Source organism: Mizuhopecten yessoensis, unplaced genomic scaffold, assembly GCF_002113885.1.
Source record: "Mizuhopecten yessoensis strain PY_sf001 unplaced genomic scaffold, ASM211388v2 scaffold716331, whole genome shotgun sequence".
NCBI classification, from domain to species: Eukaryota; Metazoa; Mollusca; class Bivalvia; order Pectinida; family Pectinidae; genus Mizuhopecten; species Mizuhopecten yessoensis.
In genome coordinates, this window is record NW_018480063.1 from 519,531 (window position 1) to 542,831 (window position 23,301).

The 23,301-nt window shown below is 34.4% G+C and overlaps 1 protein-coding gene and 1 long non-coding RNA gene across 6 annotated transcripts in view; one reads left to right on the forward strand and one right to left on the reverse strand.

Annotated features, from left to right (window-relative positions):
* Positions 1-23,301, reverse strand: part of LOC110443179 (ras-GEF domain-containing family member 1B-like) — a 99,459-nt gene that overhangs the window by 31,531 nt on the left and 44,627 nt on the right. For 3 of the 5 annotated variants that reach the window (XM_021487223.1, XM_021487226.1, XM_021487224.1), the window contains one exon: positions 2,770-2,820. In XM_021487223.1, coding sequence (XP_021342898.1) covers positions 2,770-2,820 — 51 coding nt within the window. Of the gene's footprint in view, positions 1-132; positions 224-2,769; positions 2,821-17,825; positions 18,149-23,301 lie in introns of those variants that run through there. The other 2 variants (XM_021487225.1, XM_021487227.1) reach the window with 2 other exon arrangements.
* On the forward strand, positions 15,644-16,868 carry LOC110443180. The gene is made up of 2 exons (XR_002462080.1): positions 15,644-15,823; positions 16,332-16,868. It is a non-coding gene; the product is annotated as an uncharacterized LOC110443180 (long non-coding RNA).

Genomic DNA, 23,301 nt, shown 5'->3' on the forward strand with positions numbered 1-23,301 from the left:
AATTCACTAGCAGATTTTAAACTTTATTTCAGCCCGGCTTGTACAAACAGTAAAATATTTGTTATGACACGGACTTAGATAGCAATCTAATTCCGTGGTTTTGATAATGACAATTAGAATTAAGCTACATACCCATCTGTTAATTTTGAAATGTGGATGCAGCATCATAGTTAGCAGTGGGTGCCTAAATATCCTTCAAGAACCACAGTTTTTACACATTAACATAAAAACGATTGCCTTCAAGTCTATAAAATCACATTTTCTATGTGTATATTACCAGCAATTAGACTTCCCAGCCTTGTAGTTGAGATAGCTATAACTCAGGTAAGTATATATGTTTTGTGTGCTGTGGGGGAGTTGATGACCCCTCGGCAGTACATGTACAGGTAAACAGAGCGCAGGTAAGACATGATAGCTGCAGGTATCATAGTGACCAAGGCAACATTTCATCCCTAGCAGGATGACAGAGACCAATGTATTTACCTGGCTAATCTGTGTTTAACCTAATCTGAAATGTCAAACCACTTCTTTAACATCTTACTTGGATAACTGAGCAAATCTAACTTCATCCAGATAATCTATGTGTACGTTGTTGATGTCCTAGGTCTTGTCACAACTACAACCTTCCTGTACTATCTGTCTACATGAGAGGCCAAACTGAGATAGTCTTACTGTTAAAGCTACCTGGGACTTTCTTACCTGTAAATCTCCCCAGCAGGAGTCCTTACAGAAACCTTACCTACACAGGCCTCTCTATTTATAATACAATACCAAGAAATTGACACACAGGTAGGTGTCCTGCTATCAGTGAAGTTATGACAAATGTTCATTAGTGTTGTGTTAAGCTATCAGTACAGGTGAGAACAGGTAAACACAGATTAACAAAGCTTGTTGACAATTACTAAACAAACAAATCTCCACCAAGAACAATGTTTTATTTAAGTTAAAGAGATCCTAATGAGGTGTTAGGAGAAGATTATTAATTCTGTTGTAAATTGGTTGTACAAACAAACATCTGTTTCTTTACTTTGTTTTTGAAACATGAAAATCTGTTTTTTATTATCCTACCTTTGACCTTACAGCAATCGATATATAACAATCAATGAAAATCTGATATAAAACTAAAGTATCACAGATATATCATGATATTCTGTTATAACATTATACAATGGTTTTAGCAGTTTGATCCTAATTGAGTTACTTGTAAAATATTTACTGAGATGATATATTTCTAATTATATAAATATAACCAACCTGCATTAATCTTGTTATGATCTTACTCTTAGTAAATTTAATCAATACACTTGAATTCAATCTGCCTATGTCAGCTATCAAAATAATATTTATGTTAATTGGTGTCACTTAAATAGGAAATGACTTGGGAACAGAAAAGGCGTTGTATTAGATAAGATCTGTTTGGTTCCAAAAATGAAATCATTCAATTATTTAAAACATTCCTTAATAAGTAACTGAATTTAAGCTTAAACACCGACAGATTTGTCCAGTAAGAACTTTCATTTTTCCGCTTGAATTTACTGTACACATTGCATCAAAAAATAAAACTTTATTCATCTTCAATTTCTGTCCTTGCATGTGGTATGCACAGTACTGCAGTATCTACCTCAATTACTGAAGAATGTGCAGATATATATGATTCGGCAATACTTTTTCTACATATAAGTGTATATTTTAGTTACCTTTTACCATACAATATATACTTTCTGTGAAGTAACATTTTTTTACACCTTTATATAAAACCACAAGTCTGTGACACTATAAAACTTTCTCAACCAGTTATAACATTAGTTAAATCTGGTAAATTGATTTTTTATTAAATCTTAACATAAAACAATTTTAATTACCTGTAACACCATCAATTAAGCTTTTAAAGTCACAGTTTAAACCAATATTTGTATTTGGATATGTAATACTGTACAATAAAATCTGTTAATAGTTATTGTTAAACATTTTCCTAGTGATACATCACAAAGCATTCAATCCTTTCTTCACACAAGATAACACATGCCATATATGTTTCCTAAGCCATATAGCATTGAACCTTATCAAAAATCCTAAGCCTAAGATTTTCAGACTCCTTTAAAATACAGAAAATAACATCAAATGTTCCTGCAGTCCATTGATGTTCCTCGGAGGATCTCAATACCTTGTGCAAAGGATCTCACTTCATGCAATAATTCTCTGAGCCTCAATAATGTTCACGCCAAACACAATCTGTTTGTATGGGGGACAATTTATGGAAGTTACTGGGCCTCTTTCATGAGCAGACTAATAGAAATCCAAACTTTTAGTATGATCTGGTCAAAGCTACTGGAAAACTTCCATAAGGGTGTTATTGTGTGTACCCAACCATAAAAAGCATGCATGACATTGATCAGGGGGAAACATCTGTAGATAGGAGTCGTCCCTACACACAATATCATCAGAAATCGTCTGAACTCAAAAACTACAATCAAACCACACATACAGATTTTAAATGATAAGAATGGAAAGCTCACAACATCCTGAAAAATTCCTTTATTTTAGTGGAACTTTATTAGTTTTGATTTAGATTAATCACGTCAGAATGACTTGCCAAAATAAAGAAATAACTATTTCAGAGTCTAGATTCCATTAGAAAAACAGTATAATCCATCAACAAAAAAAACAAAACTTTTCCAATGTAAAAACTTTAATTGTACAGTAAAACAAGCTCATTGAATCTGAGACCAGCAAAAGACTTTATGGCTATTAAGTTTATAAGCAACTTACCCGAGTCTTAGGCGTTTGCTTCAGCCCAATGGCCGGTTGACTTCGGGAGGACTACAAAAGAAATAAAAGAAGTTGTTTCATATTGTCAACAAAGTCTTGATATACAAAGGTATACCAGGGCATGTAGTTGTGCAAAGGACGACAATGTTAAAGTTAGCTATCATTTTATTGTCATACAAATATACTAAATGAGAAAATTCCACAGAACTAATGTACTGTTGTCAAGAAATGGGCAGTGTTAAGTTTGTCTGCAGTACAGTGACACCAATCTCTTATGTTTATTGGACATGCTCCAGTTTTCACATTCATAATAAATAACCGTCCATCTTTCAAATAAATTCAGGCATTCAACCATTTTCAACATAATTTTCTTAAAAACTTGACTTTTAAGAAAGTTTTATCATTGTTATAGTAAATATTACAATAAATATGACATGCCTCCATGAAAGTAACAACAGGGCTAACACATTGAAACATATTTGCGAATTATTTGAAAACAATGTTTGTGTTCGGTAGGATGGAAGTAATTTATAGTAAACTGGTTAATTTTAGACTGAAAAGACGACCACCTGGACAATTTACAAAACTATCATTCATGCAGAACATTTACTTGATCCTGAAGAATGCAATAGAGGAACCCAAAAGAATAGATGTTAGGCAAGCGAATACTGGTGTATCTGTAGAACGTTTGTAACAGCTAGAGGTAGTCTCATTTTAGCTTCCTTTGTAGTAAGACATGTCTGTTGTTCACCCAGACCAAAATCATGCAATCTCCTCTTCTTCTTCAAATCCAACACAGAAGATTGAAACCTAAGGCCGAGAACACCTGGGTTACAGTCATACCAACAGAACAGTAAATTATACCCCCTAGCAGCTTCTGTTACACGTATCATGTTTAATGGCAAATATCACACATTGAAAGCTGTCTTAAAAGCATCTATTAATGTAATGTATCAGCCAGTATGTTATGCACCTAAATTGTTATTTTTTGCAGTATTTTGTTACCCACTGCTTCAAAAGATATAACGTACCTTTTATCTGATAATTTGATCAGATAACATAGATTACGTCTACGAACCATGACTGTGCCTTTTCACTTTCAGTGGATTGCGATCTAACGATACAGAAACCACTGTTACTTATCCAAACTTATAAATTGTGGTTCTTTCCATTATCAAAGGCAAATTGCTCCAATCTAATTTTCTCCATTTTGATAAAGTAAGTTTAAATGCTGATGTGAACGCCATGAGTGACCGGCATTGTAAAGGGCTCTCAACCAGGTTAGTGCGCCAAATAATACGACCATTCATACATAGGCAAAAGTAAACATAGCTACATCATACGAGTCTAATAAATCTATGTAAAACAAATTTAATCGGACATAGATCAAAGATCAGCTTAGATTCCAATCGGCACTGACCGATGATCTTATTGACATTAGGCTCATACATAACCCTGTCGGTGTTTATGTGACAATTACAGCCGATGTACTTACAATACCTGTCCTACCTGAAGGTCAACGCTTAAGGTGAGTAAGGTCACTTGAATATGGAGTATCACTGTGGGTAAACAAATTCTCAGTGACTGAGTCAATACCCGAGATGGCTTCAGACCAATAATGAAGATTCCATGGGAAAATTACAATTCTAGGTAACCTATTCACATGAAGGGTAAAGACATTTTTGTGACCCCTGATTTAATATCTGAGTGGTCAAAGAGCTTGTTATTGGTGGTCAGCCAGACACCTGAATGTATTATGATATTTTACTAAAAGATATACGCATCAGCAGTCAAAAAATTAAATTCTGTATGAATGGCTGGACATTTACACAAAAAATATAAACATTTATTGGCACTTTTATCACTCCAAGGATCACTCCAAGAGGGCATGGATTGGACTTTCTTCTTGACATGATGTTAAATAGAAATTGAACATGAATACCAGTTGTTTTTTTTATCAATAAATGGGTCAAATATGAAACTAATAAGGTTAAGACAAACATATATACATGCAAGAATTCAAATATAATCAACATTGTTTTATACTTAGTATGTTTAACTGTGAATATAAACTGTTTCCATTATCTCACTTTAAAAGAGTAAACTTACTCAAAAAGAATTCACATTTAAGAAACATTTTAATCAACAGTAAGTTTTTAAGTCGCACCATATGAAAAAGTGAATAGTTTGTTTACAATAATGTATTTCTAAGTGCACGAAAAATGCCTGTTGGTTACAAAGTCAGGTTCCCGAGGATAACAAAATTCAACCAAGCTTTCATTGTCAATTAGGTGATAATCATTTAAATATTAATGCTAGTGGGGCTTCCAGCTAACGTGATAAACAATTCCAAAGGCTTAAAATGCAAACTTTACAGGACTTGGGGACTAATAAGTGGGTTACTCTCTTCAATGCTACCACAGATCCCATATATTTGCATATCTTTACATAATAAAAAGGCCTAGAGGCCAGAATACTGGAATAGTCCACATACCTAAAAACCCATCTATTGTCACTCAAACATCTACAAAATGAGTTCATTGGCATTTTAGAACAATACATTTGTAAACTTAATAGAGACTGAAGACAAAAGATACAGCACTGATATCAGGTATCCAGCAAAAAATATCTGAAATGAATTATTAGGTGTTTCAAATATCTATATGACAAGTGCTATATGGGGAAGACCAACAACGTCTCAAGCCACAATGACAGGTTGCACTTTATAACAAAATTCAAACACTTCATTTGAGTCCAGAAATAACGTCTATATATATTTAGCTACCAACTGTTTTAATAATTCATGTGCACTTATGTCTTGGTATATTGATTGATCATACAGATTTCCAAAGGTCTATTTCTACATAAACATGTAAATAATTAAACATCAATTTACGTTCTAGCCAATATCCTGGAGCCTATCCAGTCCCATGTAGTAGAGCTTCTATCACAACAAATCTAGTTACTGGTACAATAATCTATCACAGTGATACAAATATCACAAATAGTCAATCCACCTCCCTCGTAACATACATTAACAGTCATTTTTTAAGGAAGATATACTAAATACGAATTATGTTAATATCGTTAATTCCTAAAATCAATTTCATTTTTACATGACAAAGACTCCACCAGTCAAAACAAATATGATAACCACTATTTTACCTTAAAATCAGTTGTACTTTCCACCTTGACGTAGACAGATTAGCACTCTTAACGATTTTTACCTGTTGTATAACATGTAATTATGAATTTTCAAAAGCAGCTCTTATGACGTGGGACAAAATCAATACTACGGCTATGATGTATGAGTAACGTACTGCCCGGCAACATGAGGCAGCAACACAATGAATGATTGACACACACCTGCAAACTGCACTTCACAACGAAAATCGATCTAATGTCAATACTGCACAACATTTCTGCTGACAAGCACCCAACGGACAGCATGCATACACATGAATTACACGTGTCATGTATGTCCCTAGGGAATACAACACTGATAATATTTCCCTCAAATCAATAAAAGTTACATACGGTACACATTTTTACCTCAAAGGATTTCAACGTTGATAAAAATGAATTATCATTTCCGTCGATCTTCAATCAATATTGATAGAAAAAGAATCACAGCTAAATATATCAAATTGTCTATAAAAGTTTGTGTGGGAACTTCATAGGACTCGAGAAGACATGCACACTGATTTGTCACCATGGAGACATTCCAGGTATTCACTCTCTTGTGACAGGCCCTTACCTGTGTATCATCCGAAATTTATTCATGAAAACGTCCATCAGCAGTATAGCCTATTTCAAAATTGTACCCCAACTTTCAATTTTTGTATCGTGTTAAAGCTGAATGGTAACGACTCGGACAACTTCGCAATAAAATACGGATTAACAGATCATTGCTACTGATCTGAAATTAAGTTGTAGAATGCAACAGATATCAAACGGAAGATGAAAGAAAGTTATCACAGAGAGCTCTTCAGGTAGAAGGGATCATTAACCATTGGAAAAGTTTGAACTTTTAAACCATGATGGGTTTTTAATTTTACAGGAGAACACTATTTTTATCAGTTCCAATATAACAGTGGCTCCCAGGAACACGTTTCTTAAATATAACAAAAAATACAATGTTATGATATGCTCTAGAAAATCTTAATGCTACAATGTTTACTGGTATATTGAAGCTGTAGGAGCCATGGAAAAAAACTTTTGAGATTACAAACACAGCATCAGATTTGGAAAATGTTCACATAAAAATTATCAACGAAATACATACCGTTTTAAAAAGTGACCCAAGGTGTTTTTTGAAGATTACGACTTCTAAAAATCACACTACTTATGAAATCCTGTGGTCCCCGTGCAATCCTAACACACGTTTGAACCGTGTAGTATGTGGTTAGACATTTAAGTGAGGTATTGTGTCCCTCCTACCCCTGGAAATGTCTTTCACACTGGTGACCTCATTATACCCCAGCTACACCCCAGGTACCTAAGAATATGGGATTCCTCACAGATCATTATCTTATACATGAAAAAGACCAGCACTGATAAGTCACCCGTTAACACAACACAAGAATTCGTCTCCATAGAAATTAAATTTTGTCACATAAATACTCTGTTGGATTTTTCTGTGTTTATGTACCATGAAGCGGAGATATAACACGATAACTCCGGCGGGATGGATATAAAACCAAAACACAACTGTATCACAAGCTTTTAAAACCAGACAAGAATGTAATATCAGGAAAAAAATAAACTAAAATTTAGATAGGTTACCTGAAATGCTAGTTGGTGATGAAAAAAAAACATTTCTTAAGATCACAAACTTAACTGTGAGAAAATTTCAAATTTGTGTAGTTGAATAAATTGAGGCAATTTAAATATGTTCGGATAAAAATATGAATGCGTAAAAGTGAAAAGCATCGTGTTTGACTTTAATGATCAAATACATGTACATCGCTACAATCTAGTCAACAACGTGTGGGCAGATATTGTTTGGTTCGTTTTTATTTACGTCAATGTTTACTTCACATCTCATTAGCTGACTCAGTTTACAAGTACTCGTAGCACAGGTGAAATTTCTCAGCTTAAACTCTAGGACAAAAATTGTATTCATTGAAAAAAAAAAACGATAAAAAGTCTCAGTAATCAAATGACCTTGATTTTTTTGTACCTACCACAGAACCACTTTGTCCGGAATGACACTGATACCATCAGACACGTAACCCTTTTTTGTTGCACTCTGGGCGACACGTAAAGGAATCAGAATTTCAGTTGTGTGTTAATAGTCCGTGTTCCAATATGCACCGTTCTGATAATGTGTTGAGAAACACAGCCATGCTTTATTCTTGACATTTTGATAAATAAGATTTGAATCAAACATTGGATCAAATTTGACAACAGTGAGAAAATGTTTTTTTAAATGCTATGCACAATTTCATTGCACATTTTACAGAACTGCCATGTATTTGTTTCATGAAATTGAAGTAGATCAGATTTTTATCAATTCCTGACGTCACGTCACGATGGTGGGAGTGGAGGTCATACAAAGTTAAGGCCTATTGTCAATTTGGAGGTGGGGGGAGGGGGCATGGGGGAGGGGTTAGACAATCAACTGTAACGTTAGGGGGAAGACAACATTGACATAAACAGTAGGGAGGAGAAGGGCCAGTTGACTATGGTGTATAGGGGATTTTGGGTGGGGCGGGGGTATTACAGACTGCGTAGGAGGGGGTCACAGCTAAGGAAGGATCAGATCAGAACTTAATTACATAGAACACCTGAACAGGTGTGATATACAATGCTGCTGTTTTACAAAACATACAAATCGTTCTGTCATTTATTTTTTGCTGAGTTACAGTAAAAACAATCATCAAAATAGTACATGCCAACACATTTGACCAGTTGATCAGCCTAGGACAGACAGTACATTAAACTCATTTACCCCTGAAGACACATTTCAGCTCTTCCAATTCAAAGGTTGGAATAGTTCATTATGGAATTTCAGGGGTGAATGAGTTAAGTGCACATGTGGTTTTTTTCATGTATTGTAACCGTCAAAACTGCATATGATACGCAACAGGAAAACACAAATTTAGAGACACATTATGTCTCCTGTCCACTGATAGATCTAAATACAACACAGACCCTTATTACAGATTCTTATGGTTTTCACACATGCTGTGGTTTTGTGGTGCATAGCATACAGAAATTAACACAACATCCTGAATGTTGTCAATCTGATAGGTAATTAATGCAGGGTTGCATCGTTTATAAACGGAAATCAAGACAAATCAAAAACATGCACAGCATATTAAAGACACAATGTCTACAAAGACTATTACGTGTATGTAGATCTACGTTATTCCTCTAGGGAAATTCGTGTCAATGTCACACACAAACGGTCTGTTTTCGATCGATCTACCACATCCCACCATCTTCAGAAATACACCAAGAAATGCAAGAGAAAGCTATTTTTGCACATAATTAACATGAAATTGGCATTTTAATGAGAAATTTCACTCAAACTTATGCATTTATCATTGGCTGGTACAGTAAAATATGGACTAGTTTACATTTGTGTGATGAAAGTAACATGGGTAGAACATTGGGTCACATCTGGTTTTAACAACCAAGATGTGCAGAACACAGTATTGAGAGGTTTAAATACCTTTTTTCTGGAATATGACTGTGGGCGTTTCCACATACAATTTCGAATTTTATTTCAAAAGTCATCATCAGTGTCGAACGCTAATTTACCGAGATATCAAAATATCGTACCGACGTACATATTTTAATCACCACACATCAAAGGAACATGATGCCTTTAATATAACTAAATATTAGTCTACATATTATAGAATCTGTATTGTTGAGCATACAGTTAAATATTATATCAAAATTTACAATCAAATGTTTTACAAACTTGGTGTAATAAAATTTAAAGTAATTAACCTATTTTTAGACAAAATGAATCAAGAATCAAATGTATACAACATTAATACTTTTAATAAAGTATTATCTATGTCATCAATCTATTGGTACCTATAGTACCAGGTATACACCATCAGTCTCATACAGGAACTTGACAGTTTATAATATAGTTTTATATAGAACTTTACTTCAAGCTTTAGAAGTATATAAGTATCATCAGCTTTATATATTGGCACATATAGAAGGGAAAACTAAGTTTATAAAATGTTTTTAATCCTAAAGATCTCAATTTTAAAATTTCACATTTCTTGAATAAAAAATGATCACCATCAGAAATAAAAAGTATGTCATATCAAGTAGTTACTTTAAAAAGACACCTGTATTGAAAATTGTCATTTAGTTTTTTGAAGCTTGAGGTTATTGTGTCATAGTGCTTGAAATACATTAAATTGTACCAGTATAAATGGTTTAATGATAAATATTATTGATAGTGTCTAAGGAAACCCTTACCGATATCTACCGAAAACAGGAAAGTTTGCCTCAGTTACCTTACATCACCCGTGTCAACAAACTTGTATCCGGTTAACAACTGTCATGTGTATGATACACATATCTTAATTAAAAATGAAAATAAAACAGTGAGGATTTTTTTTCTTCATGAAGGGTGGATGGAAACTTTTTGGGACGGTTTTTATGGATATGGGGGAAAGAGGATGAACCTAGCCAAGGGCTATTCTGATGGAATTGGGGTTGGGTGAGCTGTTTGGTTGTTTTCTTGGAGGGAGGTTGGAGTAAGCTTGATATGGCAGTTTTAATGAACTTAGATGGGGTGAGGGGGAGAAGGTGGGGTTTTTTTTTGGGGNTTTTAAACAATACCTCACTCCCTTATCAGCAATCATCTGGATTTCCTATCATAACAATATAAATTCCCTCCCCCTCACATCTTGAAGCATACATGTTCGTAATTGTTTTGTGGTTGGTTGTAGAATTTTTCGGGTCCATTGACACTGTAGTTGATCATTGATCCAGAGAAGACCCTATGTAAAGCGTTTAATCTCCCAGCCGCAAAATTGGAAACGATCACCCCTTTGACAAGGGGCTTGGTCACATAGTACTGTGCGGTTTCCCTACATAACGGCCAATTAAATATATTGTGATTATTTTCCTGTATAGAGATCGAATCAGTACATCAGTTTCTCATCGAAGTTACCTATCTGAACACAAGTACAGGGATCTAAAAGGATCAGAGAGTACTTAACTCAATGTTAGCCCACAATGATTGACAATAATTGAGGTCTTTATTCACCTCAATAGATCTCTATAACAAATCTCTGGTCAGGCTAGGGACATCTCAAATACTGTTAACAAAAGGTCGTGAACTCTCCTGCGAATGACCTTTCACCCCCGGGGGATTCATCTGTGAAATTTTGACAAAAGTCAACATTCAAGCAGGCCAGGTCGATATTAATGGCCCATGGGTACAAACCTCAGGTATTCTTCCATACCTGTTCAACGTCAGAGGTTTTATCTGTGTGTCCCGCCCATCAAACAATGGCCCCCTCCTACTCCATGAGGTTCATGTCTTAAATATCAATAGAGCCCGCCTGTCAAACTTTGTCACAAACCAAATTTCCCTTCAAAACTTTCCATTCGGACACATCGTAGCCACAGGGATCTACTGGTAGTTATGTTTGAGTCAAGTGAAAACCACATTTACACAATAAAAGTGAATGAAATGAAACTGACAATGATTTAAATGGGTGAACAAGATAATTATTTGAAGATGACACTGTACCCTTTGTTCGCTAAAAGCATATCACATTTCCACAATTTTGAAATGATGGCTATTAGAGATACATTCCACAAAACTTCAGAGGTAACTAAAAAATTATTTATGTCCTTTTTACATTTTCCATTTATCATTTTTCAATCTGACTTTGAGAAAATATCTACAATTTTCAGAAGCTGGATGGAGGGAAGTATTCCAAAATCAGCAGAGAAAATTAGGTAAATGCACATGTAAAAAAGGAAAATATACATATAACAAGAATGACTGGAGATCAGGAGCTCCAGCTTCAACCTTTAACCTTATGAACATTCTGAAACCTATTTTGTGTCGTGTAGATGTAATGTAAAAGTGAACTTTTTTGCGGAGTTCAGGTATTATGCTCACATTTTTGCATTCATAAGTAATTAAGCGAGAAAATGTCCATAAGTGAATGTTTACAGATTTTACAGATTACAGATATTTGAAATATATAGATTTCAGAACCATTAAAAAAGAGAAAATGTCCACTCTAAGATCAGTTTAAAGAGATATAATGTTAATATTTCAAAACACAGAAATTTCCACTGTTACTGTATGGAAAGTGTCCATCAAGGGAGATAATTACCTATAATTTAATTGCTTTCTGCTTGTAAAGCATTTTGCATCCGTTTAGCATCTTTTTGATGTGCATGTACTTAACTTAGATAAAAACAAAGACCATGTATATACGTACTAGACATTATGCACCAATCCCAGATTGACGAAATGAAATTAACATTTTTCGTATATATTCTGTAATACCATGCAGTAAAACTCTGGGTTTTTGGGGTTTTGGCTTCCTGTGAATAAAAATACACAGAATGCAACGAATGAGTCGGAGGACAAAACATAAAACAGAGCATATAAGGGTGTAGAGAAATCCTCACAGGACATATAAAGTATGTAAGTATCCAAAGAATGTGACAGTAAGCAGGCACAGCCTACACTAAGATGTTCCTTCAAGTGTCCATGCCAACTATTTCCAATCTCAAGTGACCACTAGCTCCTTACTTTGGCCCACATTATAAATCTCATGGGAGTTGGGAGGGAATGTGATACACATGAAGACTAGATACATGTATACTCTCAAATCACTTGACATGTACTTAGATTTGTTCTACTTTTGAATGACTACAGTAACGTACATCTGTACAAAACCTTTTCATTACTTTAAAACAGTGATAGCGACATATATTTTTCCATTTATTTGAATATTTTCCTGGGTTTTTTTCCAAACAAATACTGAAACAATGGTACGATGTTCACTAAAAACCATCAAGGTAAAATTAAAACAGATATTTCATCCGAATGACACAAAGAGGTCAGGAGAACCTGTATCACTCAACTGGATAACTGAGCAACTGCAAATATTTCCCCATTTTGAGTTACATCAATCAGCACCCAGGGGTACAACATTCTTTCTTTAAATAAAACTGATTCCCTAGTCCAAAGGAAGATTTACAGCAAAGGACTGTGTATGGTTTGGGCCATTTTTGGCCCCCAAATCCATCAAAATTATAAATCTGCAATAGAACTTTCAAACGACTGTTTCTTTAATTTCGAATACTTCCCAAGTACTATTAGGTATGTAAACATTTATTTGTGTTTTCAATTTTGGCTGCCATTGTATCCAGGTCGTATTTGCATAAATTATTGAAATTTAAATATTCAGTAAATTTTGACAGGTTTTCACCTAGTTTTTCTCTTAGCTACCATAGAGCGTACTCTTGAACAAAATTTATATTTCTCCTCAAGATGTATTACATGTACCTAAACATTATCCTTTGATAATAAGTGTGTTCGAGTATGCGCTCTATAGTTTCTAGGAGAAAAACTATGCAAAATATCACAATATTCACTGAATATTCAAATTTTTCTAATTTATGCAAATTTGAACTTGTTACCATGGCAACAATAATTAGAAATATAAATAAATATTTTCATAAAAGTATTTGGGAAGTGTTCGAAATTAAAGAAACAGTCATTTCAAAGTTCATTTAAAGGTTTTGAATTTTGATGCATTTGGGGGCAATACAGGTCCAAACCATACATAGTCCTTTAGTTCAAATGTGATCAAATGTTCTGATGGCTCTAGACCTTATGGTTCCTTAATGTTATTTAAAGTTTTCAACATGTCTAACCTCTGTCAACTATAAAGTAGGTCAAGGTCACTTATATGAGGAAACTTTGTTGCACTCCATAAGAGTACCTATTTCCTAAACATTATAACTCTAGACCTTTTGGTTTTCCAAAAGATTCCTTTTTTAAGTTGAAAATGGATGACAGAAAGTAACTTTGCCATAGATTTAGTTCACCTGTTCTTCAGACCAGGTGTGTTAAAACCTTCTAATTACTGAAGTCTTGTTTGTTTATTATCGGTTCTGGGTGACAAGTTCAGAGATATCTTGAATACTTTCTAACGTCCCTATGTATGACAGTTTACAAAACAGTTTTATAACAACTACCTTAATTGAAATCCTTCAACCACATACAAAAAAAACATTGTAACATCATTTTTCCACGAACTGATAACCAAACACAAAAGCATTTCTATCATACTTGTAACATATTCATATAGCTGGGCTTATACCATAAGGCCTGCTCAATGTCTCTCCTCATTAATACATTAGTCACAGTACCTGATGGCCATACCTGTCCATTCGAAGGCGTAAATAGGGCAATCTTAATCACAAAATATTCTTTCAGATTATAAACCTCTGACCACTGAACCGTATAAATATGACAAACCTAGATTTTAACCATTGTATTGGTACATATTAAAACGGAGAAAACATGTAGATAAATAAAACACTTTTCTCAAAATGACATATTGCATCAACCTTACAAAAGCTCTATACTAAGAGGAAAACTTTGAGCTACGCAATGATAACCTTTCAATAAAGATCTATGCAATCTCTACAGTACAGAAATTCCATGATTGACAAAGTCTGTAAGTAAAATGTTCTTAACAGTGTTCTGCAATCAATCTTGTACAATAAATAAACATCGCTGCATCGTAGAAACTAAAAACACATTTCTAGTCACTGTCACATCTGGAAAATCTCATTTTAATTTGTCAAGAGAACATTGTTAGCTCCTTTATCACATTTCATTCCAGGCCGAATTATTTGAACATTGTTAAGCTGCGGAAAAAATATCTCCGCTGCAGAATTCCAATTGAGCTGATCAAAGACACTCGGCATGAGTCATCACGTCTCTTCCTGTAATCTATCAAACTGTGAAGCTACCCTGACAATTTATAAATTTCACCACAGAGACTTGACTTCATTGCTTCACACAAACACACTGGTAGCCATCCACACATAGCTACCTTAAAAAAGCAATTGTCTGCTACGCGCCAAACATCCAGACACCAAAACTAGGATCAAAGTCTCAACACAAACCTATAAGGAACAAACCAATAACACAAAGACATTTTCATATCCTTTCTATTCTGAGTGACCAAATGAAATAAACCGTAAGAGATTAATTTTCTGTTGGAAACCAAAAGATTTACTTAACATATGTGTTGTGTTGTACCTTGAAGAAAATGTACCATAGTACTACCATAGTAGTAAGGTGTTAGGCCATTATCTCTTATTAAATGATAATAAAAAACAGTAAAACCTTGTTATACTGCCATTATTTGTCCAAAATAATTGGATTTGGCGATAAATTGAGGGGAATTAAGGAATTCTCAATTAAGAAAATAAGAAAAGGGGATTGTGAAATATATATTGGTGGCAAGTAAGGTGGCAAATAAAGGGAGGCGGCAATAAAAGCGAGATTTTACTGTATATAACATGCATCTAGGGGTGATATGTTACTAAAATGCTATACAATTCATAAAAATAAATAGTTCACGAGATACACAAGCATCAATAAATATATAAAGCATATATAGAATTTGTCTTAACATTGTTTTGTAATTTGTTTTAAAATATGTCCTATCTTTAATTTAATCAAATGATTCCCACAGATTGATTAAAAGATTTTTTTAACAAAGAAAATTTTGGCAAATCTCCCATAAAAGACCTAGCCGTTTCCTTATAGACCATGTTTAGAGAAACAGGGGAGCTAATCCAATCAACCAATGACGGTACACAATGACTAACACAATATGACTCATCGTTAGCATGTGATCACAGATGAATGGACAACAAAACATGGAAATCACCACCTTTCACTTTCGTTTCCTATTATAGAGTAAACGAGGAAGCAAAAAGCATGTAATTCATATTGTGATGAAGACATTTGGATTAAAAATTGATACTGGAGGACGGTGAACCTCACACAGCACCCTTTGTATGTAAACCACAGGAGTTTAAACGTACATTTATTATTGATTTCAGTTTCTGTCATTTTTTTTCTCTATAAAGTCATTTCTAAACAGTTTAGTAAGTGTAGCATAACATATTTATACAGTATGTGTGTATAATACTTTTCAGGTGATCTTTATAAAGTACAATTTCAATGAAATGAAAACTTTTATCATTTTGTGCCTGAGATTCTGAAGAATGATTTTTTACCTGGTTGAATATGATTATAAATTTCATAAATCATACAAGCTGTTAGTAACAAAACTGTATAAAAACAACAATCCCCCCTCCCCCCACTGAACCTTCCCCAGTGCCCCTTCATGTCAACCTTCTCCTTCCTTTAAATTACAGTAGATAATGCAAGATCACAGGAAACTTTTGAGAAAAGCGTAAACGGGAGTGTTTGTAAATATTGCATCAGCCAAGGGCCCATAGGAGCCAGCTAATCAATCCCAGGACCAGCATTTCTGACATTTATTTTAATTTTATTGTAGGTTCTCAGCCTCTGTTGTTACATTGGTGAGTCAATTCCCATCAAGTCTGGAAAACTATTGCATAACAGAGGCAGTGAAATAAACAAATCTTGCTACTTCCTCCACCAGCATAATGTTTTGGTCAAATAATGATCGGAATCGATAGAAACGATACGCCTCCCACAAACAACCTGCTCGTTAGTCATCAACAGTACACTGCACACAGAATGGATGGAGACAGAAGTAAACAGCAATCTTACAGGTACAAGCCTCGGGCATTATAAAACTTGTTTATTTACCTGTACACTGTCCAAATTTAAGAAAAGTATCTGGTTTTGAATAGACGACACAAGTTTGTATGTAAATACTGTAAGAACACTTGCAAGATTTCGTGACATTAATATGATGTTTGAATAAAAACATTTCTGTTGTCTTATGTTGGTTTCCGAATTTTTCAGATTGTGAATGATATAGTCAACTGATTTTTACAATTCTTGTATTATCATTTTCTGCTTGCCAAGTTGTCTCGGTGAAAAAAAATAAAAAATTTGAAGAAAACTGCTAATGTCAACTGCCTTATGTGACAACCTGTGTGTGACGACTGTCTTATTCATTAAGAACATTTCTTGTGTGAACAGCATCATAAAAGACAACTTGTCCTAAATAAGAAGCACCTGTACATAGGAACAACAGGCATGCTTTGACCATATAACCATGCTATAATTAAGACTTAGTATATTTTTGGTAAATACCTACATAAATAGTCATATATATATTATAATCAGTAGAGACTGATACCGTAATTGAAAACTTCCTTGACTATATTTTACACCTCAAAAATCACATCAGAAATACTGTTATCAACAACTCAACTTGATATTGGTACTTTATTTTGAACATTAATAGTCCAATATATTTCTAATATTTTAAATTAGTTTATATCTTAATTGAAGTTAAAAGCAGATATAGAATTAAAATGGTCTGTAGTGTTTTATCTGCCAATGTTTATCCTTGGTGACACTGTGACAACCCCCCCACAGAGAGAGCGCTGATGAGGAAGAACAGTTGCTTTAAATAACATGTGATTGGTCATGCATTTCTTTATTTCTTAATTAAATAAACTAGGGATCCAGATCTGACAGACCACCTCAGAGTAAATCATAGTGTAGACATAAAAGTGACAATACAAGATGTCATCTCTCTCCACACACACACATGTGTGTGTGGGACTATGGATTGCAGTAGTCAACAGCTGTTTACATATACAATGTCCCAGTCCTTCCCGATTCAAATAAATCCATGTGATTTTTAGACTTAGGTACATAAATGTAGTAATCTTATGAAATCTTGGGAACAGTTCTCCGAAGACCTCAGACTGCCCTCTTACAGCATTTCTTTACAGATCAGCCAGTGTCATCACACACAGATTCACGATATCTACCTTTGCCTACGGTAGAAGTGTGTCGCAACAAAAGGACAGTTTATGACAGCGACAGTGATTTCATTCAAACTTACCTGTGTGAAAAACTTGAGATTTTTCGGTTGGAAAATCCTCGGCAAACACGCACACTTAAAATCCCTCCACTCGCAAAACATTGTCAAAATTTGGAAACAAGTGTCAATTCATGATATGGCATTAAATAGCACCTCCACCTACATTCGAATCGCTCCGTTAAATTTTCAAGTTATTGTACGAAATAAATTGTTGTATCACTGTCCCATTATACATCTTGTCACACATATCTTAGCGAGATAAAAGAATCACCATCCCAAACAAACATGGGTCTCTCTTATGGCTCGTACCTAACGTCATGTTACTAGATCAATAGGCTACCAAAATTTGAAAAGTCCGCCTGCCGGGCAGGAGAATGCCTGTATTGATCCCCGATCATTGCCGCCGATTGGGGTGCCCAAAGGGAGGATAATTAACTCTGGTCATTTATTATTCATCACCAGTGAAGTTGTATCAGCTAAGACTTCGGTTTTCACAAAAGCACAAATTTTCCATTTCTACCACAATAATTTCCGTTGAGCACAGAAATAATATTCTGTTCGAGAACGATCTTGACTATGTAACCGTCTCTTGAATTTGGGGTACCAATTGGGGGTATAATTAAAGGTAGATCATTTATAATTTATTGGCAACACAGTAACATCTATTCTGTCTTGTGCAATTTCACACTTGGAGTAACCACAGTGATGAATAATTCCTGTCTGTTTTACAACACTTAAATCTCCAAGGTCTCTCCATATAGCCAATAGTTTTATTAAATGAAATATAAATACATACTACACATGTTATGGATCGATTTGATAAATAGTTATTTCATTCCAAAAATAATTGTGTTTGGACAATAATTTCCTATTTCCTATCCAGCGCCTTCATTTCTGCACATTTCAGCCACTACATGATCATAATAAAATCTCTGTTCCTCATTTACTCATTTTATAATGGGTGTTTCTGTAGAAACTTGAAACTGTATGGTACTTCCTCAGATTATTTTTTTCTCTCTGATTGACAAGTACAAGGTGTATGTTTATAGCCTGGGGCTATTCCACTATTCTCTCTATAATCTAACCAATTCATCACCTAAATCTGGCTTCCCAAAGGCAAAACCAATGCGGAATCAATCCCATGGGCAAATCTAGTACAATTATCAATTACAACCACAGGCTAAAGTATGAATTGTCTTTAATCATCCGTATATTTGATGACAAAAATACCATGCCCTCATTTTCGCTGGATATTGTATTTCAGCATGCTTAAATGCTGTAAAATGTGAGGAAGATGGACAAGCTTACCTATTAATTACTACAGCAGATTTAATGGACTTTTAACTAATTCCTCTTTCTGAAACACAACCTTACCCACTACTATAGCAAATATAATGGTCCTTTCTCTTTCTAAAACAACTTTAACTACTATAGCAAATATAATGGTCCTTTTCTCTTTCTAAAACAACTTTAACCACTATGCTATTGTAAATTTAATGGACCTCCCTCTTTTTGAACACAACCATACCCACTACTTTAGCAAATTTAATGGTATTTCGTCTTTCTGAAACACAACCTTACACACTTCTATTGCAAAGTTAATGGTCGTTCCTCTTTCTGAAACAATTTTACCCACTACTATACATTATTAAATTGTCCCTCCTCCTTCAGAAATACAAAATTACCAACAAATACAGTTGATTTGAACTTTTCTCCTTTTAATGTTTTCCTTACTGTTTTGTCCTGTAATTTAAATTAGAGTTTAAGTCTATTTTATACTGTTTTCCTATATTCATGTTTTAGTTTAGGCTATGCTACTAAAGTTTTACTGATTTTCCTGTAATTTGTGTAAGTGTTAAGGTTATATGCTACCTTACACTGTTTTTCTTTTCTTTTTGCTAGAGTTAAGGTTATATGCTACCTTACACTGTTTTTCTTTTCTTTTTGCTAGAATTAAGGGTATATGGTACCTTACACTGTTTTTCTATTATTTTTGTATTGTTAATGGTATATGCTACCTTACACTGTTTTTCTGTTATTTTAGTCGAGTTAAGGGTATATGCTATCCTACACTGTTTTTCTATCATTTATTTTGCTAGAGTTAAGGGTATGTGCTTCCTTACACTGTTTCTCTCAATATTATTTTTAGTTAACATTCATCATAGTCATTTTACAGTAGTCATAGTATGGAATTCTTCAGGAGAGGAAATAGCACAGTATTTACAATAGGATATCATTTATTTATCAGAACAAGTCCTATGTCTCATCAAAGCTAGGATTTACACAAATATTAGACTCAAGTTGGCAAAAACAATAGCAATAAAAACATCTTATTTAAAAAAACATTTTTGAATAAGATTCCCTTTGTATATCAACTACAGATACACTTTTAACTACTTGATATATAAGTCTCTAATATGACTTAACATCTGTATAACACAGCCTGCATTTATATACTAGTATACTGTATACTAGATACTCCATTTTTTAAGGATATGATTTCATACCAGTAGAGTATTGATGTAGTATAAGATATCTGAGATGTAGGTGGGCGTCAAGCTACAGCCAGATCATGATCAACTGCTATGCGGAAACACCTACTACAAAATAGACCTTAACATTTTGTAAACACAAATTCCAGTGATCTATCGCATTATTACTACTTTAACAGTCTGTAACATCAATTTGCATCCTTGTGTACCCTCAGTTAATCACGTACATCTAGCTCTAATGTCATATAGTGGCTGGCCATTTTTTTTGTTTTTAAAATGAAGGGCGAGTCAAATTTTCTTCAGAAAAGTCATCCTTATACTTGAAATACTTAATGATAAAACCTGATCTTGATATTAGATGATTCTGAGCAGCTGAACTGCGTGAAACCCAATTGAATTTGTCCCAGTTATAGTGTGTTACAGCTATGACTCAACCTTGCGTGAAACAGACACTTGTTGAAAATGAAAACTGAAATAGACATCACGTAACATCTAAATAAATGTAACTTAAGTCTAGGCTCACAGGGACAGTCCCAACGGGCATCTGTTAGGAAGTACAATAATGTAGTGTGTCCAGATTAATCATCATGAACAGTCTGAGGTCCTCACTAACTTATTTTCCTACAGATAAAGCAGCCGAGAATTATCATAAACAGGACATCTAAATATACCTTGTATTTGTCTCATGTCAATAAATCCTTTATCTATTTATTACACATTACATTTTCTAGAAAACCATTTTTCAATATAATAAGTTATCAAATGATAGAATATGCACATACATAAAAAAATGTCACTCTCTACAATGTGAACTGGACACCAAAACAAATGTCACCCCTCAATTGTCTGGACTGGACATTGAATCAATGTCACTCTCTGAGGTGCAGACTGGACACCAAAACAATGTCACCCCCTGAGGTGTTGACTAGACATCAAAACAATGTCACACTCTAAGTAGTGGACTGGAAACCAAAACAATGTCACCCTCTGAGGTGTGGACTGGACACCAAAACAAAGTCACCCCCTGATGTGTGGACTGGACACAAAAACAATGTCACCCTCTGTGGTGTGGACTGGACACCGAAACAATGTCACCCTCTGAGGCGTGGACTGGACACCAAATCAATGTCACCCTCTGAGTAGTGGACTGGAAACCAAAACAATGTCGCCCTCTGATGTGTGGACTGGACACGAAAACAATGTCACCCTCTGTGGTGTGGACTGGACACCGAAACAATGTCACCCTCTGTGGTGTGGACTGGACACCAACACAATGTCACACTCTAAGGAGTGGACTGGAAACCAAAACAATGTTACCCTCTGAGGTGTGGACTGGACACCAAAACAATGTCTCCCTCTGATGTGTGGACTGGACACCAAAACAATGTCACCCTCTGAGTTGTGGACATTGCTATCCCTCTAAGATATAAACTGAATTAACCAAAAAATATGTCATGTTACTATAGGTGTGGACCCTTCAATTACTAGTATTAGCCCATAACAAAGACAGGGGTGTAACATTTATATCTGCTCCTAATCTGTGTTAAACCTGTATTGTTACTAGCCTACACAGTGCTGTGAGATTTTGGACATTTAAATTTGTGTTTATGGGACAGAGAACATAACATTTTGGATCCTCCCACTTCCCAGAAGTGCCTTTAAGTGGAGTTATCACATCACTGAAGAAACAGTCCCCTGGGATGACACATCGCTGTTTATATCCAACACACCCGTTTATACCAATAAACAGATAAACAATACCATTTGGTATATATTTTCAATTTTTAAAAAAAGATGAAACTATGCTCATCGACTGTAGTATATGAAATACCTTATATCTATTACAATACATGCACTCCTGTACACTTTAACACATAATCATAATTATGTTTTCTTTTCTACGATATCATGTTAAAATTGTTGGAGAATCTATAAATTGTTGTCACAATAATTAAAATTTAACTAATTTGAGATTCTAAAGCACTGCTAGGTATTAGTAATAAATCCATATTTAACTTGCCATATCCTGCTTTCCTGGAATCTTTTCCTACTGACCTCTTTATGAGCCTTTGTGGTCCATTGTTGTCATAAACCAAAACACACTTTACTTCAATTTTCTTATTATTACAAAACTTCCTGGAACAAGGTGATATGGACATCTGACCTTTTGTTCCTAAAACTGATAGGAATCTATTGTGTGGTTTTTTTAATTGTTCTGAAACTGTTGGAATAGGAAACAAAACTTAGTACCCAATAATTTACTTTCTGTTTTGTTTTGCCAGTAAAAAGTGTCTTGCTGTTTGGTATTCTTAACCCAACCAATCAATAGTGTTAAGTGCTCACTTTGTACTAAGTGATAGGCCAGGCCTTGGGAAGTGACTTAACACAAACAAATTTGTCTATTCCAGTATTAAGTAGGGTCTGCATTGTGCTACATATTTTTTTTGTGCTTTGAGTGTTTGATAAAATGTGTAAATGACATGAATTTTCGTCAAAAACCAACAAATTTATACTGCAAACTTTTCTAATCCATGTCATTTTTTCTTATCGTCATCAAAAAGGTATGTTCATTGTGGTTTTTTAGATAATTAACAATGAAGATTTAAGTTAATGAAAACCAATAAATTCATACTGCAAATGATTCTAATCCATGTCAATTTTTCATATTGTCATCAAAAAGGACTATATTCATTTATATCTTGTTAAGATAATTAACAATGAAGATTCAAGTTTATGATTTCTTTTTCCAAATTCCAATTTATTCTGAAGATGACAAATGGCCACGTTGTCATCCTCAAAATTACTTTGGATTGGAACACTAATGGATTTACCAAATTATCTAAGCAATAACGGTGTTCAGAATCACACAGATGAGACCTGTTTGTGTTATAAGAGTTAATGCTCTGTCACCAAAACCATTGATTGATTTTATCTAATCACCGACAATGCTACTGAAATAGGTTTCCTGTGTACCCATGGACAAAACAAGACTAATATTCAAAAAA